Source organism: Microcaecilia unicolor, chromosome 3, assembly GCF_901765095.1.
Source record: "Microcaecilia unicolor chromosome 3, aMicUni1.1, whole genome shotgun sequence".
NCBI lineage: Eukaryota > Metazoa > Chordata > Amphibia > Gymnophiona > Siphonopidae > Microcaecilia > Microcaecilia unicolor.
In genome coordinates this window covers 218,078,058-218,105,824 of record NC_044033.1, presented here as the reverse complement: position 1 = coordinate 218,105,824, position 27,767 = coordinate 218,078,058, and the positions used below count along the sequence as shown (strand labels likewise).

The following is a 27,767-nucleotide window of genomic DNA, read 5'->3' as shown; positions in this document are numbered from 1 at the left end:
CAGCAGGGGAGGCTTAGCCTCTCCAAGCCTCTTATACCGGGCACCTATGAACTGGTTGATGTGCATCAAAACTGCTTCACCATTCTAAACATTAAGAAATTATAGGACAACATTATCTGCTGTAGTCTGAAGTATAGAGTATTAATTTAATGGTCATGCACTATCCAAAAACCAATGCTGTTTATGAGATATTAAAACAATATTCATCTTCCTCAGATATGGACAACTGTATGAAATGTCAAGAAGACCATTGGTCCAATCACAAGAGAGATACCTGTATCCCAAAATTGATAATTTTCCTGTCCGATGAAGAAGCTCTGGGGATGGCTTTGACTACCAGCAGCATTTTCTTCTCTCTTATAAATGCAATCATTCTGGGAATCCTCATTCATTACAGAGACACACCTATTGTGAGAGCCAATAACCGAGACATCAGCTATATCCTCCTCATCTCCCTTATGATCTGCTTTCTATGCTCTTTGATTTTCATTGGCCGTCCTGAACCATGACCTGCATTCTCCGTCAGACTACCTTTGGGATGATTTTCTCTATCTCACTCTCTTCCATACTGGCAAAATCCATCACTGTGGTTATGGCCTTTCATGCAACCAAGCCTGGAAGCAAGCTCCGGAAATGGATGGGTTCCAGGATCTCATATACTATAATACTTTCCTGCTCTCTTTTTCAATTTACTCTCTGTCTCATCTGGTTGTTTACTGCTCCCCCATTCCCATATCATAACATGCAATCAGAAACTGGGGCAATAGTAATTGAATGTAATGAAGGATCAATTTTTGCATTTTACTGTGTTCTGGGTTTCCTGGGATTTCTGGCTGGTATCTGCTTCATCACTGCGTTCTTATCAAGAAATCTACCTGACAGTTTCAATGAGGCCAAGTACATTACTTTCAGCATGTTGGTGTTCTGCAGTGTTTGGTTGACTTTTATCCCAACATATTTGAGCACAAGAGGAAAATACATGGTAGCAGTGGAGATATTTGCCATACAAGCTTCCAGTGCTGGACTGTTGGGATGTATCTTTATGCCCAAATGTTGCATTATACTATTGAGGCCCGATATGAATAGCAGGAAATATCTTACAAAAAACAACTGAAATGAATGTTTTTTTGAAATTCTATGGAAGATAAAGCTGTGTTCATTCAAATTTGTAATCAATAGAAATAAAACAAAATAAAACATGGAAAAGAAAATAAGATGATACATTTCTTGATTAGCTTTCGAAGGTTGTATTAAGTTATGTCCATTAAAAATGGTATCATCTTATTTTCTTTTCCATGTTTTATTTTGTTTTATTTCTATTGATTACCTTTAAAAGTGGACTAACACGGCTACCACTCCCCTCTATTCAAATTTGTGGAACTGTCTTTGATTTAGATCTTTAATTAATATGATAATTAATGCTATCCCTTAGTCTTGCATTCACTCCTAGAACCCTACTACTCAAAGAGCCCGATATTCAAAGCAATTTAAATAGGTAGGAGAATCTCCTGCCCTCTTAAATCCCCTTGGACCTTATATCACCCGATATTCAGTGGCACTAAACCAGAAAGTACCGCTGATTATTTACTCTGACTGTCATTAAAACAATTCACAGGTCAAGGACAGTATGGGAGGAGGAATTAGGTGGCAGCCCAGTGTTATGTGGGTGCCTTTAATATTCAATGCTATCACCCTCATTACTCAGTGGCCTAATTTAGGCCAGCTCAAAAGCTGTCATATATTAGACCACTAAGAGATGAAGGCGCCAGCACTGAATATTGGCCAGCGATTAGATTAATTTTTTTCACTATGTTGTGATGAACCAATATCTCCTTATTTTCTTAAACGTCATTCATTATCTGTGGTAACGAGGTCTTATTTTAAATTGTACTCTACGATCTTTTAGTCCTTTTATGAGGTACTCCATCCCACTTTATTGGGTTCTTCGCTCTTTTAAATAGGCAACTAGTATGAGGTCAAGTTAAAATTTCCTTCAGTTGGTTCAGTTAAGTCTATTAGACAGTTATGTGCATCCATGTCTTATAAAGCTACCTAAGTTTGGAATTCCTTTCCTATTTCAGTTCATGCTCTTAAGGACTACTTAAGTTTTTTAAAACATCTACAAACTTCAAATGTATATCTCTCATTATGATGTAGATTGTAATTCCTGGATTATTGTTTGGGTTATTGTTATTGTGATCCACACAGAACTATACAGGCTTTTGAGGAGAATAAATCTGATATATAATGCAATGTAATGTAAACTCTCCTGGAAGGGATTTCCATAATTCAGCCCCGATACCCAATAATGTCTATTGTTCTGTTCCTACCATTCGACAGACATTTCTTGATGGCCTAATTATTAATTATTGAAATCATGAACTGAGCATAAATTTCTGTGAGGGGGTATATATTACCATAAAAACTTTCAGTTAGCCCTGATTTAAACCATAAAGAATTTTAAAAATAAAAATTAAAACTTTAATTTCAGTTTTGGCTAGTTATGGCAACTAGTGAAGTTGAATCAGACAAGGCATCCCATGGTCATACTTTGTTCCCACCCACCCTAAAATCAACTTGGTCACTGCATTTTGAACTGCTTTAGCCTATCTAGTTGCTTTTGAGGAAGATCAATAACAATTACAATTGAAGTAATCTAGAATAGCAAGAATTAGTGAACTGTTGTTGAAAATGATTCACTTCTAAGCAGTGGTGTGCTGGTAAATTTTTAACAACAGGCTCTCTCCCCGGTCCACCTCGGCGCCCCCCCCCCCCCCGTCCACCTCAGCGCCCCCCCCCATCCACCTCTGCGCCCCTGTCCACCCCTGCGCCCCCCGTCCACCTCTGTGCCCCCCCCCAAAAAAAATTGCAGAGCTGGCTATACCCCGGAGGGGGGGGGGGGGGGGGGCAGCGGCCAACACATTACTGTCTCCAGGAAAAAAAAATTAAATGATCCCAGGTTCCAATCTAATTCATGTTTAATATGGGATAAAATGCCATAAATAAGTAAATAAACATAAACTTTTAACGTTCAGCACCTGATTTTCAAAGTGGACATATTCCAAACACTATAATGAAAATAAAATTATTTTTTTTCTACCTTTGTTGTCTGGTGACTTTGTTTCTCTGATCATGCTGGTCCAGTATCTGATTCTGCTGCTCTCTATCTGTTCCCTTGACTCCATTTCCAGGGCTTCCTTTCCATTTATTTCTTTTCTTTCCTCCTTTCTTCTTCATTTCTGGTCCTCCGCATACTTGACTGTACAGTGGATCCAGCTTCTGCCTATTTTCTCCATCCATGTGCAGTTTCTCTCCTCACTTCCTTTTCCCTCATCTAATCTTCTTCCTCTATCTTCCCTCCATGTCCAGCATTTCTTCTCTCTCCCTTCCCTCCCCTCCATCCATGTCCAGAATTTCTCTTGCTCTCCCCGCCATCCATGTCTTGAAACTCTCCTCTCTCCCCTGCCCCTCTCTATCCATCCATACCCAGCAATTCTCTTCTCTCCCCTGCCCCCTCTGCCCAGCAATTCTCTGCTCTGCCCATCCATGCCCAGCAATTCTCTCCCCTGCTTCCCTCTGCCCATCTATGCCCAGCAGTTCTCTCCCCTGCCCCCTCTGCCCATCCATGCCCAGCAATTCTCTCCCCTGCCCATCCGTGCCCAGCAATTCTCTCCCCTGCCTCCCTCTGCCCATCCATGCCCAGCAGCTCTCTCCCCTGCCTCCCTCTGCCCATCCATGCCCAGCAATTCTCTCCCCTGCCCATCCATGGCCAGCAAATCTCTCCCCTGCCTCCCTCTGCCCATCCATGCCCAGCAATTCTCTCCCCTGCCTCCCTCTGCCCATCCATGGCCAGCTGTTCTCCTCCCTTGCCTCCCTCTGCCCATCCATGCCCAGCAGTTCTCTCCCCTGCCCCCCTCTGCCCATCCATGGCCAGCAAATCTCTCCCCTGCCTCCCTCTGCCCATCCATGCCCAGCAGTTCTCTCCCCTGCCACCCTCTGCCCATCCATGCCCAGCAATTCTCTCTCCTGCCCCCCTCTGCCCATCCATGCCCAGCAAGTCTCTTCCCAGCCCCCCTCTGCCCACCCATGCTCAGCAAGTCTCTCCCCTGCCCCCCTCTACCCACCCATGCCCAGCAGGCCTCTCCCCTGCCCCCCTCTACCCATCCAGCGATTCTCCTCCCTCCCCTGCCGCTCCAAAGCAAGTACAACCATGTCCTTCGCCCCCCTCCGTCTTTTTTTAATTACCTCCGTCGAAGCGCCGCCATTTAAAGCCCTGCTGCATGCTGGCTGGCCGTCTCCAGGCTTCCCCTGCTTGATTCGGATGATGTTCGTGCCTTAGTCTGCCTTCGCGAAAAAGGAAATGACGTCAGAATGAAGGCGGGACTAAGGCACGAACATCATCCGAATCAAGCAGGGGAAGCCTGGAGACGGCCAGCCAGCACGCAGCAGGGCTTTAAATGGCGGCGCTTCGACAGAGGTAATTAAAAAAAGACGGTTCAGAGTCAGTTGGGATAAATATATGGGTGGCTAAACTCGAGGCAAGTTCTTTGTACAGTTAAACAAGATATAAGGAACTGATTTAAGTTACAGTGAGTGTAGCAAGCTAGTCCAGGTGCAGAATGAACGTATAGCCAGTCCCCCTACGAATTAAAGGCTTGGAAGAAGAGCCAGAGTTTTACCTGATTTCTGAAGTAGAGGTGGTCTCAAGTTACATGTAGCCACTCAGAGTAAATTCCAGAGCATGGGGGCTACTCCTGAGAAGGCTCACTGGCGGGTATCACATTGTACAATTTCTTTTAATGAGGGGACAGTATGGTTGACAGCATTGAAATCTTCATATGCACTGAGAGAAGTCCTCAACATGGGCTACTGTTAAGTTGGGTTATTTTATCACGTCATATTATTTTAGTATGGGGATGGGCGAGGATGGAGGAGATTACTTGTAGGAACGGGAGGGAATGGAGGTGATTCCAGTGGGGATGGGCGGAGATGGGTTAGTGCGGACAGGTGGAGAAGGGTCAAATTTCTGTCCTGTACAACTCTCTATTAGAGGTCTCAAAGGTGTCTGAGGGCCTTGAAAACCAAACAGAATTTTAAATTTAGCCCTGAAAAGTACTGTTAGCCAGTGTAGTTTTTGCAGGAAAGATGTGACGTGGTCATGCTTCTTGTAGCCTTCTAGCAGTCGTGCTGCAGAATCCTGAATTAGTTGGAGCTGATGCAAACTCTTTTTGGTTTGACCAGTGTATAAGACATTACAGTAGTCTAGTCGTGATATTATCATGGCATGGACCAGACATTACAGTAGTCTAGTCGTGATGTTATCATGGCATGGACCACTTTGGTCAGATTTGTCTTTTCAATATATGGAGAGAGATTTTGTAGCTGCCATAGTTGGTAGAATAGAGACAATTTTTCAAGGTTGCTTGAATTTGCGGGATCAAAGTGAGTGATGAGTCTGGCAGTATTATGAGATTCCTGATTTTAGGGGTAGTTCATATTTCCAAAAAGGTATTTTGAAGTCAGGTATTTGTCCTCATGTGATAGATAACCAAAGAATCTCTTTTTTTGCTTGAGTTCAGACAGAGTTTATTGTTTGCCCATTCCTGCGTTGCAGTTAGGCAGGCAGACAGTTTACTCAGAGCTGTAGGTAGATCTAGTTCAATGGGTATGAGTAGTTGCACATCATCTGCACAGATGTACAATTTTGTGTCTATTGACTGAAGCAGATCAGCCAGAGACTTGAGGTAGATACTAAATAAAATGGGAGACAATATGGATCCCTGTGGCACCCCACAGCTTAGTGCCCAAGTTAATGATGTGCTGTTGCTGAACAGAATTGATTGTTGTCTGTCTGACAAATAGGATTTGAACCACATGAGTACTTTACCACTGTTACTTGTTTCTGCCAGTCTTGTAAGCATGATATTATGATCCAGAGCTTCGAAGGCTGCTGAGAACTCCTGCAACTCTGATATAGAGGCAGATCCTCTGTCACAGTTTTTGTGCAGATCATCAAGAACAGACACAATAACTCTCTTTGTTTCGTACTTAAGACTGAAGCCAGACTGACATGGGTCTAGCCAGTTACTTTCAATTAGCCAGCCACTGAGTTGAATGCAGATGATGTTATGACTTCAGCAATCCTAGCATTAGCTATGTGGACCACAAGCAGTTTCTGTGCTGATGTGCAGACTTTGGCCAATATAGACTAAATTTTATGCTGAATTGAAGTCTTGTCCAAAATGTGGATTATAAAATGTTGTCAGCCAAGCTCGGTTTGTAGGCAGGAGTCTAACCCCCACATTATCTATCCCACCAGGATATCTATCCTATTGTATATTTTGGTATCATTCACAAAGAGGTAAACCTTACCAGACATTTGCTAAGCAGACTTTTAGGGTCTGTGTGCTGCAAATGTCAGGATGGATTCGGATAGGCTGGAGTGGCCTTTGATGGAACCTCCAGTAGTTGGAACGTAAGGACAGTGCCAAGTGACTTCTATGGTCTATGTCCCAGAAATGCCAAAAAAAGACCACATAGACATCACATTTAATCATGAATTAATTGATTAGAGTGACTGTTGGGAAGGTTGGCTAGACCATTCAGGTCTTTACCTGTTGTCATTTACTACGTTACTATGTTTAACACTTCCTCAATATCACTCACAAAAAGTGATAAAGAGAGTCAAACCAAGAGCCAATCCTTGCATCACACCACCAATGAAATGACTTGGAGTAGAGATGTGGAAGATGGAGGGGGATCCACTTGAATTTATTGCTATGTGATACAGATTTCATCACCACCACCTCAATTTTTGTCTATTGCTCATTTTTTAAATTTTATTATTTTAATTGCACTTTAAAAATCTTCAGTATGGTAGACAAAAACATGTCACAAAAACAGAACACAATAATAATTTCACGTATCTAATGAACTTTGTAAGGGAGGGGTGATCATATTTTCAACCATCAATATAAAATGTATAACTATAATAAACAATATCCAGCCGATGTATTACTTATCTAATGATATAGAGCAGGATTCAAATTCCTATATGGCACCACTTTTGCTCACCTGCCAAAAACTCTTTTTGCCCAGCAACAATGTGTCTCAGGATTGTCCACTTGCTTTCATGATGCTCTACAATGGGGCAGCCCCTGTTCTCTTAGATCTTGTCTTTTGAATCCTCCCTCTCTCAAATGAGTCTTTGAGTTGGCATTAGTGACCAAGCATCACAGCTAATAGCTATCTAGTGCATCTTGCCACAAAGAGAAGACCAAGGCACATTGCATACATCTCAGACTGGCTATAGAAGACAACATCAGTGAAATTTTGTCAGTACAATCAATAGTGAGTCAGCTACACTGGTTCTACCACAATACAGGTTTCTCATAGCTATTGTGCTCATACAATCCCTGACAGGCATCACAAAAAAGAATACACTATAGTGACCTTCAGGGAGGTATGAAGCCCTATTGCAATTATGCCTACATGCACATCTGTAATGTCATCACCTGGTGAGTTGTGGGGACATGTAAGATGCTATGCCAAGGGGATCCATTAACTCTCCCTACAACAGCCTGCACAGCATTCAGCCAATGTATCAATTATCCAATGACATTCAGCAGGCAGAGTGCACACTCATGTACAGCAGCACTGTTGCTCACCTGCCAAGGAACAAGGTGTATTCTTCAGACCAAAAGCTCGCTTTGTACAGCAGTCAGGGTGACCCTGGATGGTCCACCTCCTTGCAGGTGTTCAGATCATGGCAGCCCCAGTTCTCTTGGACTTTGTCATTTTTAATTCACTCTCTCATAAATACATCATTGGATCTGCATTAGTGACCCAGCATCACATATAATAGCAATCTACTGCACCTTACCACAATTAACAGACCAAAGCATACCTCCAAGACTGGCTACATAAGACAAAATTAGTGAAATGTCAATCTGCGATAATCCATACCAATAAAGTTGATATTGTGACAGTGACTCTGGCACCATCAGAACACTGCTTCCTTATGGCCATGGTGCTGAAACAAACCTGAAGAGGTGCCTCGCCTTCACAAACAGAATGCAGCTATACAACCTTCACGGGTCACGTGGAGGGGCATAATTAAATGGGGCGCCCAAGTTTTCCAGAGGGCGTCCTCACAGGACGTCCCCATGAAGGGGCGGGGAAACCCGTATTATTGAAAAGATGGGTGGCTATCTTTCATTTCAATAATACGGTCGGGACAGCCCAAATCTCAACATTTAGGTCAACCTTAGAGATGGTTGTCCCCGATTTTCGGCGATAATGTAAACCGAGAACGCCCATCTCAGAAATGACCAACTCCAAGCCATTTGGTCGTGGGAGGAGCCAGCATTCATAGTGCACTGGTCCCCCTGACATGCCAGGACAGTAACTGGGCACCCTAATGGGACACTGCAGTGGACTTCAGAAAAAGCTCCCAGGTGCATAGCTCCCTTACCTTGTGTGCTGAGCCCCCTAAAACCCACTCCCAACAACTGTACACCACTACCATAGCCCTTAGGGACGAAGGGGGGCACCTAGATGTGGGTACAGTGGGTTTGTGGTGGGTTTTGGAGGGCTCACAGTTACCACCACAAGTTTAACAGGCAGCCACCTTACCACTCATTATGTTTGCTAAACAAGCACCTACTCAAATACCAATGACATCAAAGATTATAATGCTGTAGCTACCTGTGCCCATATAAAGACTGAAAAGGGGTCTAATTTGTCTGACCACACACCAACGTGATGTAGGCTATATGACTTAACACAATAATATGTAAAAGATAATCACACTCTATTTATGAAATGAGCCATTCATATCACAGAACTCCTATGAGTAAACCTGAACCTGACTTAACACATGAAGGCCAGTAGCAAACTGTGAAAAATACCTACTGACCAGGTAAACCAAAATTTCTCCAGTGATTCTGCTGCATACTGACCATGGAGGCCAAAAGTCCAAAAGAGATTTCACTGCTTACTGACCACGTAGGCCAAGAATCCTGAAGTGATTCCACCATCTACCGAAAATATAGGCTGAAAGTTTCTCCAACAACAAGCCTCTAAAGATCTGGTTGCATCCCCAAAACCTCTCTCCTCCCAGGAAGAGAAATTGGACTTTAACTTACTAGGTTCCCTGGCTCCATCACACCAACCCATACTGGCAGATTTATTAAACAGACGCATGTCATAAAAATCTCTCTTTTCTTCTAAACTCTCACCATATCTCTAAAACTCTGGTGGTAAAATCAGAAATTCAATTCCAGCAGGCCTTGAGTAGGCCACGTCATTGAATTTCCTGCTTTTGTAATGCCAGCAAGCAAATGACCAGTTAAGACAATATTCAGACTTAACTGGTCATGGGTTAGCAGATAAAGATAGGACTGCTATTTATGTGGTACTATTTATCCACTTATCCTAGTTAGTTAAGTTCTGAATATTCTACTTCAACCAGTCACACCCACAAAACTACCCCAGAGTGCCCATGACATAGCCTTCTTTAAGATCACTAAACAGACATTTTCAGCGGTGATAAGCAGTTAAGTGCTGCTGAAAATGACCAGTTAGCCACCAACAAGTGAGTTAACCAGTCGGCAGCCGTTCCCGGCCAGTTAACTTGTTTTGAATATCGGTTTGTCTATGTCCAATGTTTTCCAGTTTATTGTTTTGTCCATCTTGAAGACTGAAATATATATTCTTTTGTTTAAAACTGAGGAATATGTAAAGGAAGATACATACAACCCAAAAGAACACTTTCACTGATTACCATTATTTTCTTCCTCACTAAGACATCCTATAAGTCTCTGCATGCAATGGGGTAAACCCAGGACAGGATCAACCCTGTTGGGCAAATCTGGATCCAGTTGGCCACCCTAAACTAGTGTAAGGGCTCATACCTAAGAGTACACACACTCACCATTAGAGACAAAGAAAGAATGCATTGGTTGTTCTACAGAATGGCAGTATAACAAATGCATTCAACTGAGCTCTGTGTTTCTATAGTGAAAACCATTTATTCAGGGACAAACAACATGTTTCGTGAACAGTCTGATTCAGGGGTCATTGAATTATACACAAAAGCTGTGGCAGTTCTTTTGCTAATAGAACATTGCTGTTGATTTTATAGAATTTCTTGTACATGCTTGAAAGGACAATTATATCATTTATTGATTTATGTTACAAGAACCCCTGAAGCAGCCTAGATTCATCTGCATGAGATTTGCATGGACAAATTATATGAGGAACTTTGAGGGTTGACAAAAGAATCTGGGAGTTTCAGAGAAAGATGTTGGAAGTCAGAGAAACTGTTGGAACCCTTGGGGATTTCTCCCCTGGCCAGTAGATGATGAACTTTTGGATTGTATCTCCCTCACCCTGAGAGGAAAGGCAGTGGTGATACAGGACTCTCTGGCAGATGGAAGCCAAAAGAGGGGAGTAGTCTAGTGGTTAGTGCAGTGGACTCTGGGTAAGTCATTTAAGCCTCCATTACCCCTGGTACAAAATAAATACCTGAATATATGTAAACCACTGTGAATGTAGTTGCAAAGCCCTCAGAAAGGTGGTATATCAAGCCCCTTTTCCCTTTCCCTTTTGCGGTTCAAATTGGCTTGCATTTTGGCAAGCACATCTGTGGATTGGATTTGGATTGCATTTTCAGCAAGTGGGGCTGGGATTGAAATCAGTATTAATTCTGCAAGCAGAACTGAGGACATGGTATTCCTCTGCCTACACTTTCAAGTAGGCAGTGCAGGACAACATACAATATGCCCCCTGGTATATTACAATCCCTCAATATCTTTAATTTTGGATGTAAAAGAGCAATATGTAATAACAATCTGTTACCTATTGAACTGAACTATAGTCAGTAATTTTTTTTTAGAACTACTTTTATCAGTTTTACCTGAGCTGATCTTTAACTCATCCTTTGAGTTCTTTTTTTTCCATTTTCCACTGCTAACTCCCGGCTCCGTTCCTTCTATCTCGCTGCTCCCTATGCCTGGAATAGACTCCCTGAGCCGGTACATCAGGCTCAGTCTCTGGCTGTCTTCAAGTCTAGGCTTAAATCCCACCTCTTTGCTACTGCTTTCGACTCCTAACCAAGACTCTCTTACTCAACACCCTCACTTATCACCCCTACCACTGCAATTCCCCACCCCTAGCTGTCTGTTCGTCTGTCCAATTTAGATTGTAAGCTCTGGTGAGCAGGGACTGTCTTTTCATGTTAATTTGTATAGTGCTGCGTAAGTCTAGTAGCGCTATGGAAATGTTTAATAGTAGTAGTAGTAGTAATATTGGCTAACTTCCAGCCATTAGCTATTGCGACTGTTTTAAATTATTTATTTGTTACATTTGTATCCCACATTTTCCCACCAATTCGCAGGCTCAATGTGGCTTACATATTATTGGAAAGGTGATTGCCGATTCCGGTAAGAAAGACAAATCCGGTGAGAAAAACAAATACAAAGTAATGTTGGGTAGTATAGATTGGAATGGAACAAACACAGTTATTGGATTGGATGGGTTTTGGTGCCAAACTTTTTCAAATTGAATCTTGTTGGTGCGAGGCAGTACACTTCATTTTATTTAGAGACGATATTTCATTGGCTCCACTGTCAATCAGTGTATACTTTGTGCACCCACTGATCGACCCCTGATGAAGGCTTTTTTAAAAGCCGAAACACGGACCATGTAGGGTCCTAATAAAGGTACAAATCAAGGTAAGGTATACACAAGAGTTTATCTTCGGCAGACTGGATGGACCATGCAGGTCTTTTTCTGCCGTCATCTACTATGTTACTATGTAAGTTTATCCTGGAGCATCTTACCCTGGTGTCTTGGATTGATCTCTTGAAGTTGTGTTTTCCACTTCCTTCTGTTGTTGAATTTTTGTGGAAACTGCGAACCCCTTTTGTCTTCGACAAACACAGTTATGGCATCTTTGAGTGGAAGAGCTATGTTTTGTCCATTTCGTGCTTTGGGTTTGTTGTGTTGCAGAGTCTGGGCAATTAGGTTGGGTCGGTAGGGTAGGCCTTTTTGAACAGGTTGCTACTAATATATTTGAATTCTTTTAGAACTCTGAAGTCAATACCATCTGGTCCTGATGATATACACTTATATAGAGGTGTATTTTCAGAGCGCATAGACTTACAAAGTTACGTGGAGAGGCATTTTTGAAAGAAACGTCCACGTTACGATTTGGATGTCTTTGTAAAATGTCCAAATCTGGGGGCAGGGAAAAATGTATTGTCGAAAAAAGATGGACATCCATCTTTCATTTTGAGAATACCGTCAAAGACGTCCAAATCCAAGGACGTCCTTGAATTTGGACGTCTCTAGATTTGGATATCCTTGGATTTGGACATCTTTGACTTTCAGTGATTTTTTATACCAAAGATGTCCAAGCCATTTGGATGTGGAAGGAGCCAGCATTTCTAGTGCACTGGTACCCCTGACATGCCAGGGCACCCTAGGGGTCACTGCAGTGGACTTAATAAAATGCTTCCAGGAACATAGCTCCCTTACCTTGTGTGTGGAGCCCCCCAAAACCCACTACCCACAACTATACACCACTACCACAGCCCTTAAGGGTAAAGGGGGCACCTATATGTGGGTACAGTGGGTTAGAGGTGGATTTTGGAGAGCTCGCTGTTTCTTCCACAAATGTAACAGGTGGGGGGGTATGGGCATGGGTCTGCCTGTCTGAAGTACACTGCAGTACCCACTAAAACTGCTCCTGGGACCTTCATGCGCTGTCATGGACCGGAGTATGACATCTGAGGCTGGCATGAAATATTTTTACAGATGTTTTTTGAGGGTGTGAGGGGGTTAGTGACCACTGGGAGAGTAACGGGAGGTCATCATTTCGGGCACCTATTTGTGCCTTCATCGTAATAAAAACAGGTCCGGGTGAAAACATCCAAGTGCTCGTCAGGGACGTCCTTGTTTTTTTGATTATGGGAAAAGGACGTCCAAATGTTAGGCATACCCAAGTCCCGCCTTCACTACGCCTCTGACACGCCCCCTTGAACTTTGGCCGTCCTTTGCAACGGAGTGCAGTTGGGGATGTCCAAAATCGGCTTTTGAATACACCGATTTGGACGTTTCTGGGAGAAGGACGTCCATCTTCTGATTTATGTTGAAAGATGGGCGTCCTTCTCTTTCGAAAATGAGCCCAATAGAGGCTGTAAAGGGGTTCTAATATGTCAGACTACATGCCAATTTGATGCTGACTAAGGGACCTGACATTATAAAGATAAGTAAAAGATAAACAGTTTATTCAAGAGATGAACCATTAAAAGAATAGAGACCTCCTGTGATCAGATCTCAACCTGCCTTAACACTTATCTGGTCAAGAGCAAGCCCATGCTGACAACCTCCTTAGTCTGGCCCAAGACCAGACAGGCACAAGGTTGTTTTGGTTTGGTTTGCAGAAAAGTTGTGATTTCTATTTCTGTCTGAATCTCTCTTTGTAGTTGTCAAGTATATTGTTTTATCCATCATGAAGTTTACATGACAACCACACTACTTTATAAAAACAATATGAAGGAATATGTAAAGGAAGAAAAATGCCAAAAAACCCACAAAGATTGATTATAATTATTTCTTCTAAGACTTTGTATATAATTAATAATTTTCTAATGAATGTGCAATTTATATAGACTATATTAGAAAGCAAAAACCACAAATCACAACCTATATTTAATGCTAAACACACATCGTTGGAGAAGACATCCCTTGAGGCTGAATCTTTCAGGAGTTGGACTCTATAAAGATTTAACAGTGCCTTCACCATCTGCTGAATCACAGCTAATAATACAGACTTTTCTGTCTTTCCTCAACCTCATATGTGTCTAAGACAACTGATTTACTGGTGTGCAGTTTGAAAATTCTTGGTCATAATATGACTTTTTCTGCACTTTATTTTAATATCCAAGACCTCTGAAACTTCCTCCCTCATACCACAACTGCAGAGAAGGGCAAGCAGGAGTTTGTTTCATAAGAAAAGGTGCTTTACGACCTCAAAGATGGCAGCAACTCTGGTCTTGATTTTGATACCTTGCTACATCCAATGGAAGACCACTGAGGGCCAGTATACACCAATGAAATATGGACATTTAAAACCAGGATACCACAAGGATGGAGACATCGTGATTGGGGGAATTGTTACAATAAGCAATTTAATAATCTCAGAACCACTGTCCTATACAGCTTTTCCCACATGGAGAAATACGTATGTGTAAGTAGCAGAGTGGCTTAGTTTACATGGCGACACAGTAACATAGTAAATGTCGGCAGATAAAGACCTGTGCTGTCCATCCAGTCTGCCCAACAAGATAAACTCATTTTACATGGTATGTGATATTTTATACCCGAGTTTGATTTGTCCTTGCTATCTCAGGGCACAGACCTAGAAGTCTACCCAGCAGAACTACTTGTACTAAGTTCTGAAGCTAACGTCGAAACCCCTTAAAATTTATACTCCAGCCCATCCTTATCTATTCAGTCATGATCAGGGCGTAGACCGTAGAAGTCTGCCCAACACAGGTTTTGCTTCCCAATTACTGGCGTCACCACCTAATTTCCGCTAAGATTCCATGGATCCATTCCTTCTAAACAGGATTCCTTTATGTTTATCCCACGCACGTTTGAATTCCATTACTATTTTCATCTCATGATTACATGTTTAGGATGGACTCTGAGTTCAATTGCAAATTTGATTTGTATCTTAATGAAGGATCTTTAGATAAGGGAGTCCTTCTTGGGATTTTACATTTGTCTATCTGTATTCATTGGGATGCTAAGAATTTAATTATGATCTGAGGGTTTACAGTCATAAATCAGGGTCTGTCAGAAAATTAATTGCCTTTTCCAAAACACACAGAAATAGATATTCAAAATTATTTAAGCAGCTAATGTTTGGTTTAACCACATTAGTCTTTTGGTAAATTAGGTCAGATATCAAGATATCGTCTCTGAGTTATATGTACAAAAGGAGATGACAACAGAATTCTTCCCATGGCTTAGCTTAAATTCAAATGGACAGTTGCGATATTTATCCCCTTTAGAACAAATTTAGCTATTTTAGTAGGATAATAAATAGCTGTCCTAATGTATACAGATAAAATCCATTTATGTTTAGGACTACATATAGATAGTGTGATTGAAACAAGTGGAAAGGGAGAGGTGATGGGACTTGAAATACTGCTTTTCTGTGGTTACTATCAAAATGGTTTACTATTATATACAGGTCCTCACTTTGTACCTGGGACAACAGAGGGTTAAGTGACATGCCCAGATTTACAAGGAGCTGCAGTGGGAATTAAACCCAGTTTCCCAGGTTCTCAGACCTGAATTAACCACTAGGCTACTCTTCATCAAGGCAAATGGGTCAGTCATTTGCTTATCTTTATCCAGAGACCACCCTGCTGAATGTCAACTTCACACTATCCAGGTAGACAGAGGAAAAACTGCTCATTTGAATTTTTACTTAGCTCAAGGTATGAAATGTGCAAAACTAGTGCAAAACTTGAAAATGTCATATAAGCAAATTTTGTCAACCCCATAAAAATCTAAGAGGTCGGTAATCCAAGTGATTTAAATAGTCATAAAATGGCCCTTGGCCCTTTACATCTCTTGTAATGGGAAATCCGTTGATATTCAGTGGCATCTAACCTTCTTTTTAGGTACCTTTTACAGATCTGTAAACAGAAAATTTTCAATTCAATTTCCTCTTTCTTTTGCTTTTGAATTATGAAAGTTCATTTGGTTCCATCAGTGTCCTGGTTAATCCCCTTCACTTGACCTTTCAATTCCAGCATTTTATAGGCCTTCTAAACTGATTGAGAAGTTTTCTTCCTATGCCATGCTGAAGCCACAAATATTTTCCATCCACGCCTATTTGTCATTTGTGCAGACCATATCATGGAGTCCATTCTGACTGGTTCTTGAGTGAGATTTCCTCTGTCCTTGATAAGGGTCAAATTATATGCCTCATATTCTTTAGATTTATCATTGGCTTTTGATCTCATGGATCACAAGCTTCTTCTCGGCCATCTTGTGAATTATGAGCTCTCTGGCAGGATATTAAAGTGGTTCAAATCTTTTCTTAGTGATCGTTCTTCTCAGTCTGTGCCCATTCTACTCTGTCCACCCCTCCCTCTCACCTGTGGTGTCCCTTGGGGTCACCCCTTCTTTTCAACATATTTCTTAATCCTCTCTTTTGAACCTCAGATCTCTAATGTTATTTATATCTGCTCAATAACATTGCAGCAGTTTAGATAAATCAGGTCTTATCTTGACCAGGAATCTCAGATTATGTTCCTGCATGCTCACATCATATCTCAGCTGGATTACTATAACACTGAGCATGTCATCTTCCCACAGTTACTCCTTCAATCAGTACAAAATACCATAATCTAACTGTTTTTTCATACAGATAGGTCTGATCACATCTTATCACTCCTCTGTGGTTATACCTCCACCTTCATTCATACATTTTGATACCACTAGACATGTAACACTTTTCTTTTTTGCTTTTACTTTGTGGAATTTAAGTAAAAGGTTTCAATAGGGGCTTTAAAAAATGGGACAATTGCTCAAACAACAGGAGTTAGCAGTAGAATTACCCATCTTAATGGTAGCTCACATTGATAACTTCCTCCATTAGTATCCATGTAGCCATTGAGTGGGGTATTTACTTGCTGAAGAGAGAGAAAGTAAAAGACATCTATTTTGAACTATATAGAGAGTAACATTTCATAAGTACATACAGTAAGTATTGCCATACTGGGACAGACTGAAGGTCCATCAAGCCCAGGATCCTGTTTCTAACAGTGGCAAATCCAGGTCACAACTACCTGGCAAGATCCCAAACAAGAATGCATTTTATGCTCCTTAACCTAAAAACAAGCAGTTGATTTTCCTCAAGTCCATTTTAATAATGATATATTGACTTTTGCTTTATAAAGTCATCCAAACCTTTTAAAAACCCCTCTAAGCTAACTGCTTTTAGTACATTCTCCAGCAACAAATTCCAGAGTTTAATTACACAATGAGTGGAGAAACACTTTCTCTGATTCATTTTAAATTTACTACTTTGTAGCTTCATTGTGTGCTCCCTAGTCCTAGTATTTTCGGAAAGAGCAAACAAGCGATTTACAACCTGTTACTTGTTATGAGATGGAAGGATCTACATATTTCTCTAAAGACTATAATTAATGACTTGTAGATCAATTTTCAGAAGGATTTATGTGATTACCAACAGTACGCAACCACATAAATTCTCTCTCCATATAATTTCAATACAGCATACAGATAGTAGGTGTTGAATTTTTGAGTGATCGGCCTCATGACATCTATATAACCTGGGGGCGAGGGAAGGACTGAGCCAGGGCAGTAATAATACTTATCCCTATGCTGGACAATTCTATAAACAAAGCGCCAAGATTTAGGTAACAAATATGCATGTAAGTGATTAGTGTATTGGCATATTCAGTCGTATGTTCATACATAAATACCAATATTCTGGTTATTCACTGTTCTATAACTATATGACTATCTTTAATAGTGCATTGTTTAAAGGTAGCACATGAGTGGAGTCAGGGTGGGTCACAGGCAGGGCTCACATTTATACATAGGGATAGATTCAATATATGATGGGTATTCTATAAGCTGCGTCTAAGGTTAGGTGTGGTTAATAGAATTTGTGCTTATAGCCGGGAATCATGCATATTTTAAGGTGTGGCCATTTCCACCAACTGAAATGTGGTGCCAATCATCACACTTAAATTAGGCATGCATACCCCTTATTATATAATTTCACTTGGATCCTGTGCCTAAATTTATGCATGAACGTTTTAATTAAAACCACTATTAATTGCTTGCTTGTTAGCATGCCAATTATCCGCACTAATTGGATCATTATTCAGGTAAAATGTGTGTCCAAATTGGATGGATGAATGATTTCTAGCACTTTTTACAGAATTAGAGAGATAACTACTACTTCTACTATAAATCATTTCTATAGCGCTACCAGTTGTACAAAGCACTTCACAATTGAACATGAAGAAAAGACAGTCCCTGCTCAAAGGAGCTTACAATCTAAATCAGGACAGACAGACAGACAGGACCAATAAGGATAAGGGTAGGACAGACAGGAGGACACATAGGGAAAGGAACTATTGAAGAGAGGAAGACAAGATAAAAGTTACGAGCAAGTGACAAGTTAGAAGTCAAAAGCAGCATCAAACAGGTAGGCCTTTAGCCCGGATTTGAAGGCGGCCAGGGATGGAGCTAGACGTAACGGCTAAGGAAGCTCATTCCAGGCATAAGGTGCGGCGAGACAAAAGGAACGGAGTCTGGAACTAAAGGAGAGTTTTCTCTCAGATTTAAAATATGCAGCACTTTGTCCTATTCTTAAGAAACCCACTTTTAACTTCCATAGGGCAGAGAATTACCAGCCAATTTCTAAGCATCCTTTCATAGGGAATATAATCAAGAAAGTGGTGGCTACTCAATTATTGAAGTTTTTTGATACGGGTTTTGATGACAAATGATTGCTGGCTAGACAGAGGATTTTGTGTTATTAAATACATTTATTTACAACATCAAGGCTATCAACCATTCTATACTGTTGCAAGTGCTAGATGAAGTGTGTCCATAAAAGGAGAGCAGCATGGAGTCAGTTTTGCAGTTTTTAATGTGGAGGTTGCAGTGAGTATGGCTTGTTCCCATGCATGGCCATTATTGTGTAGGTTTATGCAAAGCTCATTGTTGTCCTTTTGTTTAATCTGTATTTGGCTCCATTATGCATATGCATTTTTATATGCATGATGACAATATTCAGGTACTTGCTCTAGATGCTAAGGGAAGTGCTGTTTTACATGAGGTAGTTAGGTCAAGGATGTCTTTGGTGCAGGGCTGGGTTTCTGATTTACAACTTAAACACTGAATATCAGGAGGTCCGGATTTTTATAGTTCAGTAATCCAGAGCCAGTACCTGCCTTGACACAAGTAGTTGGAACTCAGGGAACGTTTAAGCAACTGGGCCACAGATATTTGGGATCTAGGTCTTTCAAAATATCAAGAATGATTCAACATTCTTTTGCCACCTTGTAAATGATTTGTTGGCTAAAGTTTTTTTAGATCATGATGATTTGGAGTCAGTAATGTATGTCTTTTCAGTTCAGTGGTTCCTAAACCTGGTCCTGGAGGCACACCAGCCAGTCTTCCATATATCCACAATGAAACTACAGTGCATATCTCCACAATTTAGGTGTGAGTATTTTCCCCGGCTCTGTGAATGAAGTATGTACACATAAAAGTAAATACTCACTTATGCTAGTTTTCTATAAAGGAGGGCAGGCGACTACCAGTAGCCCTCCAGTCATCTATGTTCAGGGTCTGCTTTATAGAATTGCTCCTATAGTGGTGATATTCATCCTGTATACAGATAGTCTGTGCATTTAAGTTTAGGCCTAAAACTATAAGGATAATGGCTGACAGCCTGAGATTAATCTGTATATTCAGTGTCACTGCCTATCCATATAGCAGTGCTTAATATATTTATTTTTCAATCTCTGCAGCTGGCTTTTAAAAACACACACTGACCACTGGCTTTGAAAATAGTTCCACAGTTTGTTTTCCTCTTTCAGTGAGTGATTAATTAATTATCTGATCTTCATTGTCCATACAGTTATAATGAAGAAAACTATTTTGACTACCTGGCATTTGTTTCTGCAGTGGAGGAGATTAACAATAGCTCAGAGCTCTTACCTGACATCACCCTAGGGTTTCATCTTTATGAATCTTACCGCAATTCATTCTTTGCTTTTGGGGCTGCCATAAATATATTTACTGGTATGGACGTATGGGTTCCTAATTATCGCTGCAAAACATCTGGCACATTGGCCGCTATCATTGAAGGTCTTCAATCAGAGGAATCAAGACAGATGTCCAATATGTTCAGGATGTACCACTATCCACAGGTAAAGGGCCTGTTCTGTTTTCTTTTACTGTATAATCCATTAGGAAAGAGTGAAAAATGGTGAACCTGTGATGCATCAGTTTGAATTAAAAAGACCATTGGGAGGAGGCAGTGTGGCTAATTGCATTTAGGTCTTCTTTTCAGTGCCTACGTTTGGCTTACCAAGGGGCCCTTTACTAAGCTGTGTTACAAAGTGGAGTTAGAATGCTCTTTCATGGATTTTTCCTGTGTGCTAAGGTCAATTCTGGTCACCGCATCTCAAAAAAGATATAGTGGAATTAGAGAAGGTGCAGAGAAGGGCGACAAAAATGATAAAGGGGATAGGATGACTTTCCTACGAGGAAAGGCTAAAGCGGATAGGGCTGTTCAGCTTGGAGAAAAGGCAGCTGAGGGGATATATGATAGAAGTCTATAAAATAATGAGTGGAGTTGAACAGGTAGATGTGAAGCGTCTGTTTATGCCTTCCAAAAATACTAGGACTAGGAGGCATGCGATGAAGCTACAATGTAGTAAATTTAAAACGAATAGCAGAAAATGTTTCTTCACTCAACGTATAATTCAACTCTGGAATTCATTGCCAGAGAATTCGGTAAAGGCAGTCAGCTTTGCAGTGTTTAAAAAAGGCGTGGACGGCTTCCTAAAGGAAAAGTCTTTAGACCATTATTAAATGGACTTGCGGAAAATCCACTATTTCTGGCATAAGCAGTATAAAATATTTTGTACTTTTTTGGGATCTTGCCAGGTATTTGTGACCTAGATTGGCCACTGTTGGAAACAGGATGCTGGGCTTGATGGACTTTTACCACAGTCATAAAATGGCCTTTTTCTAATTTTTGCATTAATGACCATGCGTTGATGTTGTCATTAGTGTGCAGCGTTTAAAAAATTAGGATTTAAGAACTCACATGCAACTGGCTTGGCCACTGTTTGGAAAACAGGATACTGGGCTAGATGGACCATTGATCTGACCCAATATGGCTACTCTTATGTTCTTATACTATTCCTGCGCTAATCAATAAGGAGGGAATTCAAAAAATAGCACTAAAAATTTGGGGCTCATATAAGTGAGAACTATGCACAGACAGTGGATAAAGCGTTCTCTCAGATTCTCAAACCAGATGTATCCAGGATGCAGGACCCCACAGCGTGGCAAGCTGGAACAGGCATCCACATCAATGTATGATGTCAGAAGGCAGTGGATAAAGCGGTCTCACAGGTTCTCTCTAATTTGCAGGTCCTTTTACCATGCTGCGGTAAAAAAGGCCCAGCACTAGAGGCGGGCTCCAGGTAAAAAAGGCTGAAGATAGCCATGGCCATGTGTTAAGACTGCTCTTACCGTGTGGCCATGCGAGGGGAATCATTTCCTGCCACCCACTGAAGTGCCAGTAAGGGCCCTCACGCTATCCCAGCAGTAACCGAGTACCATGTGGCACTGACCAATTTCTTCTGGGTTAGCGCTGCTAAAAAATACTGCTCTGTTTTCCCCAGCGTGGGAAATGGCATACGCTGGGCTAGAGCTATTGCTGCTGCTCCCGTTGGGCCGGCAGTAGCTCCAAATTTGCATGGGGTAAGGCCATGGTGGGCTTTCTGCCGCTTTGTGAAAGGACTCATTAGGTTCGTAACATTTTAACCTAGTTTTAGTGAAATATAGAATCCTAATGTTTCTGCTGAAAAATCACCTAAATATAGGAGCTTAAAAACTTATAGAAATTATCTAAAATGTGATATCAACATGGCAAAGATGATGTTGCATTAATTATTCTCTTTCCTATCTATATGTTCCATCTTTGCTTACATCCTACGATGTCAATTTTAATGTTCTATTTCGTATTGTGTTGACATTTTAAGCAGTATACTATGCCATACTTTGTTATTTGAATATTTTTACTGCTGTAATTGTTTATTGCTCATGTTTGATTTATTCTTACTGTACACTACCTTGAGTGAATTCTTTCAAAAAGGCGGAAAAAAAATCCTAATAAATAAATAAATAAATATTATTATTAATTTATTTTTATTTACAGATCAGTTTCATCTCACAGAATCTTTTAATGAGTGACACATTTAAGTTTCCTTTTTTCTACCGAACTGTCCCCAGTGAACTGCACCTTTGTGCTGAGATTGTCAGCTTATTGAAGCATTTTGGATGGACCTGGGTTGGTATCATTGCATCTGATGATGAAAACAGCCTGAGGATGCTTCAAATCCTGAGAGAAGGGATTGAGCAAAACGGTGGCTGCGCTGCATTCATAGAAACCTTCAGTGGGAGCAATTTAATGACAATGGATAAAATATATAAAATAATAATGGACATGCCATCAATTAAAGTGATCATTCTCTGTTCTAATGAAGACAATTTATTCTATCTACCCCTTCTTGTGTTTAACCCTGGGAAGATATGGATCTGCAAAACTGAACTGAATTTTTTTTTGAAAGCTATAGAAAAATTTAATATAACGAACACCATCTTATCATTTGCAATTGTAAAGAAAAAGATACCAAGCTTTACAAAATTTATACAGGAGGTGAACTTTACCCTGCTTCCAAGTGATCATCACACTAAGATGTGGTGGACAGGCCTATGTGACCGCCAGTGTCTAAAAAACATCAAAAGATCCTGCAGTCCTGATGTAAAATTGTCATATGTTCTACCTTGTAACACCAGCTATGTTGGGATGAGCAATAGTGTATATAACGCTGTGTATTCCCTGGCACACGCACTGCATGACATGCTCATGTCTGGCTCTAGAAACACCACCACAAGGACTACAGAAATGTGGAAATTATCTGATTACTTGCCATGGAAGGTAACATCATTTGCATAGGCGCCTGGTATAAGAGGCTCCGACAGACTAAGCCTCCCCTGCTGTGCTCTGAGAGGTTTAAAATGTTGATTTACCTCATTCCTCACAGCAGGAGCTGCAGTGAAAGCTCTCTAGCCTTGTGTAACCAGTTGTAGAAATTGGTTTATGGTTTGTTTACCTTACTGCTGGGAGAGGAGGGGGAGGGGGGGGGGGTTTGGCTGGGTAGCCAGGGATATATTTAAGGAGGATGACTTCCTGACCTGCACTGAGAACAGATAGCATCAGAATCGGACAACCAGACAACAAAGGTAGAAAAGATCATTTTATTTTCATTATAGTGTTTGGAATATGTCCACTTTGAGAATCAGGTGCTCAACATTAAAAGTTTATATTTATTTACTTATTTATGGCATTTTATCCCACATTAAACATGAATTAGGGTGTTTTGTGGCTCTACATGAGAATTGTGATGATATGATCCCTTGTTTCATATTGTTGACGGTCTCCATTTTCCGTATGGGCAGGGCCGGTCTTAAGGCGAGGCGACCGAGGCAACCGCATAGGGCCCCGCGGTCAAGGGGGCCCTGCGTGGCACGCCTCCTTCTCGCCCGACCGGCAGTCCTCCTCCGTTTCGTTCCTCCCTCCTCCTCCTCCGTTCCGTTCCCCCCCCCCCCCCGCAAGAGTGCTGAACCCTTTTTCTTTCAGTAGCAGCGAGCGACGTGAAGACACTGCTTCAAGTTCTCCCTTTCCTGTCTTCGCACAGTGTCCGTCCCGCCTTTACGATGACGTATTTCCTGTTTCCGCGAAGGCGGGACGGACACTGTGTAAAGACAGGAAAGGGAGAACTTGAAGCTGGCGAGCTTGGTGGCACAGCTCCCTCGATCAGGTTAGCAGGGGGCGGGCCCGCTCTGCATGCAGAATGAGCGTGCGATCCTGGTTCCGGCTGCGGAATGAGAGGGCAGGGCAGGGCACTGCGGCCGGAGCTCCCATGCCGTTTGTTGTGTTCTTGGTGGCTGCCTGCTGCTGCTGTTGCCTGTGTTGCGGGCTCCTGCTCCTGCCGTGCCACAGGTTTGTGGGGAGACCCCGCTGGATCCCGAGATTTATGGTGAGGACAGAGAGACCCTTCTTCAGGATCACGTGAGTTTCCGCCAGGCGCATCGCAGGTGTTCTGGTCAAATCTGGTACATGGGGAGGGGGCTGCAGGGGGAGAGATGCACATGGAGAAGCGATGCGAGTGGAGATGAGGAGTGCGATTCATCTCCTAGAGGATGGATGGGAGTTGGGTGCACGCAGAGGACTGATGGGAAGTGGGGTGCACAGGGGTTGGAAGTGGGGTTCACGCAGAGGACTGATGTGAGTGGGGTGCAAGCAGATGACTGATTCATTAATATCAGTCATCTGCTTGCACCCCACTCACATCAGTGAATGAATGAGGTGCATGGAGGGTGCATGCAGAGGATTGATGTCAGTGGGGTGCATGAGGGTGGAAATGGGGTGCATACAGAGGACTGACGTCAGAAGGGTACATTGGAGGGTGGGGAGTAGAGTGCATGCAGAGGACTTGTGTGAATGGAGTGCATGTGGGGTACTGCTGCATGCTGAGTCTGACTTCTTGACCGGTGGTGGGAGGCCGGGATAGTGCTGGGCAGACTGATACGATCTGTGCCAGAGCCGGTGGGTGGGAGGCGGGGCTGGTGGTTAGGAGGCGGGGATAGTGCTGGGCAGACTTATATGGTCTGTGCCCTGAAGAGCATACGTACAAATCAAAGTAGGGTATACACAAAAAGTAGCACACATGAGTTGTCTTGTTGGGCAGACTGGATGGACCGTGCAGGTCTTTTTCTGCCGTCATCTACTATGTTACTATGTTCAGAAATTTGCCTTCATATCTGTTGTGTCATGTGTTTTTCATGTGTGATCAAGGTGCAGTATTCTGCTAGCGTGTAGTATTTGCAGCCTTTTTTGTTTTGTTTTTTTTTTGTTTCACTAGGTTGTGTACTGGTGTTTTAGAGCCCGGTGTAATTATAGTGCTGCCTTTCCACGCATAAGGTTGTAGCTCGTCCTGCCCTTGGAATTAGTGCTGTTATGGTTTGGTAAGGTTATGAGTGTGTTTTTGCACAAGTTTGTGTATAGTGTTTTGCAGTGGAGAGATTGTGTGTTGGCCTTACTGAGGTGGCACCAAAACATCAGAAAGGGTGTAGAGCCTAAATCATGACACACTACCTCTTGAAGGATCTATATATGGTCGTTAATAAAAGGAGCTCATTGTGAACACTATACACCCTAAAAAGGTGTTTTGTGGCTCTACATGAGAATTTTGACATGATCCCTTATTTCATATTGTTGATGGTCTGCATTTTCCGTATGGCCGGTATATTGTATATTAGGGTCTGCCCAGTGTAATATTTATGGTACAGTAAGGTTCTGCGTGTGTTTTTGCACAAATTTGTGCATAGTGTTTTGCAGTTGAGCGATTGTGGTTAGTATATGCTTTGAGCAACCACTTTATTCTTTGACATATGATACATATCTAATATCTAAATTTAATTAAATGTATTAATTGTCAATGGGGTGGAGCTAGGGTGGGTGGAGTTAGGTGGGGCGTGGCTAGGATGGGGCCCCACCAAATTGGTCTGCACAGGGCCCCGCACTTGCTAAGACTGGCCCTGCGTATGGGTGGTATATTGGTGTATTAGGTTCTGCCCAGTGTAATATTTATGGTACAGTAAGGTTCTGAGTGTGTTTTTGCACAAAGTTGTGCATAGTGTTTTGCAGTTGAGCGATTGTGCTTAGAATATGCTTCGAGCAACCACTTTATTCTTTGACATATGATACATATCTAATATCTAAATTTAATAAAAGGTATTAATTGTGACTTTTATTTTTATTTATTTATTTTTTTCTATGTGTTATCAGACAACTATGGATTTAAGCTCCACCCCTGGTCCCACCCCTAACCCCGCCCCCTTTAGCCTCCCCAAACAGTTGGGCCACCGACCACCTATGATCATTTGTTGTGTTGTTCAGAAGAAAGAAAAAGTGACACAAAACAAAATGTGAAAGGAAAGACTGAGGAAAAGGAGACTCTATGATCTCAGAAAGGCACTGAAACCCCACGATCACAGAATGTTTTTCATGATACGGTTCTTTATAAGAATAGATAAAGAACTGGGGAAAGTATAAAAAGCATGCCTAATGGAATTCTTTTCACCTTTTCTACACATATATCCCTCATTCTATAAAAGGAGTGTACATCTCAGCCAATTTGCACCAAGAATTGGCTTTTTAACATGCAATTATTGGTGCTAATTGGAATCAATCAAGATGTACACTCAAGAATTTAGGTGCATGATCTCTGCCTAAATTTTATGCACGTCCTGGAAAAGGGGTCATAAAAATCGGAGGTTAATGGGAGGTTCAGGGTAGAGCGTGGGTGTGGATTTGGGTTATGCGTTTAATTATAGAAAATACAATGAATTGGACAGACCTCTCACACACAGACACACTAGGAAACAGATCTTCCTTCATCAGGATCTTCCGTTGATCTCCTCTAACTGTCACTAAGCAGATCTCTAACAAGAGCAGTGTAACCAATCAGAAAGCTCTATTCAAGCTCAGTTTTCCATACAGAGATTCTATTAGGTATTTTAGGATAAAAACCATATATAAAACCTTTGTTTTGGATTCAAACTTCACAGTATAGATTATAGTCATGCCCTGATGTTTACTCTATAAAACCTTTCATGAAAATTGAACCTCAACTGCCCAAACTAGAACCTTTCAAAAACGGACTGATTTGCATGCCAACTAAGCTTGATTAACCTTATAGCAAACAAGTATCAGTATCAGCCAGCTAACTTCCACCATTAAAACCCATGCAAATAATATTAAAATGCATTTTCAGTACTTTTAAACTTGCTAGTGTCAGTGCAGGTCTCCATTGACACTGCTGCGCATGCATCCGAATTCGTGCCATTTCCCCCATTACCATGGCAACTAAGGGTGCTTCAAACACCCCCCTGCACTCCCAGCGATCTTTAAGACATTTTTAATTAAAATTGTGCAACATGCACGAGCGTCGCGCATGCGCAATTACAAACATCCCCCAATTCCATCTGCTGTTTTTATTTTTATATCTGACCCTTTTTAAGGGATATCCCAAACTTCACAACACTATTTTTATTAAAACATTTGTGGTTGAGTGTTTCCCATTTCTCCAAATTATAAACGGGATCATTGGTATACATCAGAATGTCACTCCTATGCGATTGACGTCACTGATGACATCATCGCACATCCGCACGCTGCAGACCCGATTTCAGCGGCCTCCTATGTCCCCAAGGATCTCAGAGCTTTTCCTTCAGGCCTGTCCTGTTTCTGGCTCACCAAAGGCGATCTCGGAATGATGCGGAATGCGACGAAATCGCGATCCCGTGACGGACCCGCCCCCTGGCACAAAATGCAGCCCAGACCCTTTCTCCAGCTCAATGGCTCTACTGCCAGGTAAAAATAACTTTTTTTTCCATACTGGTTACTTTAAGTTTCCTGTTTTGTATAATTGGCTAACTCTATCATTGCTGCCATTGACTTTTCAATTGTTCTACTTTATATTCCGTTTCATCGATACAATTAAACGGATACTGTAAGAATCATCTATATATTTCATAACTGAATACAATCAAGCTTCTCATGTTTTCATCTTCTATCTACTGGCCACTATGATGGACTGCACTGTGTTAGACTCAGCAATCTGTTACTATGTTAACACTAAAAAAATAGAGAGGACTACAGAAGAAACAGAGAGAATTAACGAAAAAGAAAACCAGAGACATGAGAAAGAAAGGGAAAGAAAAAGAGGGATCAATCTGGAGATATTGATGGTGATTGTCAAAGCAATTTACCAGGATAAATAGTAATTTACTTTAGTATATTAGCTCAACAAAAACTCACTCTACTCTGC

General features: G+C 41.6%; 1 protein-coding gene and 1 pseudogene across 1 annotated transcript in view; both read left to right on the top strand.

Annotated features, from left to right (window-relative positions):
• LOC115464367 overlaps positions 1–1,114 on the top strand; it is a 60,307-nt pseudogene extending 59,193 nt beyond the window's left edge.
• A 12,928-nt stretch (positions 1,115–14,042) lies between these two features.
• The window catches only part of LOC115464366 (vomeronasal type-2 receptor 26-like), a 35,154-nt gene continuing 21,429 nt past the window's right edge, over positions 14,043–27,767 (top strand). The window contains exons 1-2 of the mRNA XM_030194753.1: positions 14,043–14,254; positions 19,712–20,003. Of these exons, the coding sequence (XP_030050613.1) occupies positions 14,043–14,254; positions 19,712–20,003 (504 nt within the window). The remainder of the gene's footprint in view (positions 14,255–19,711; positions 20,004–27,767) is intronic.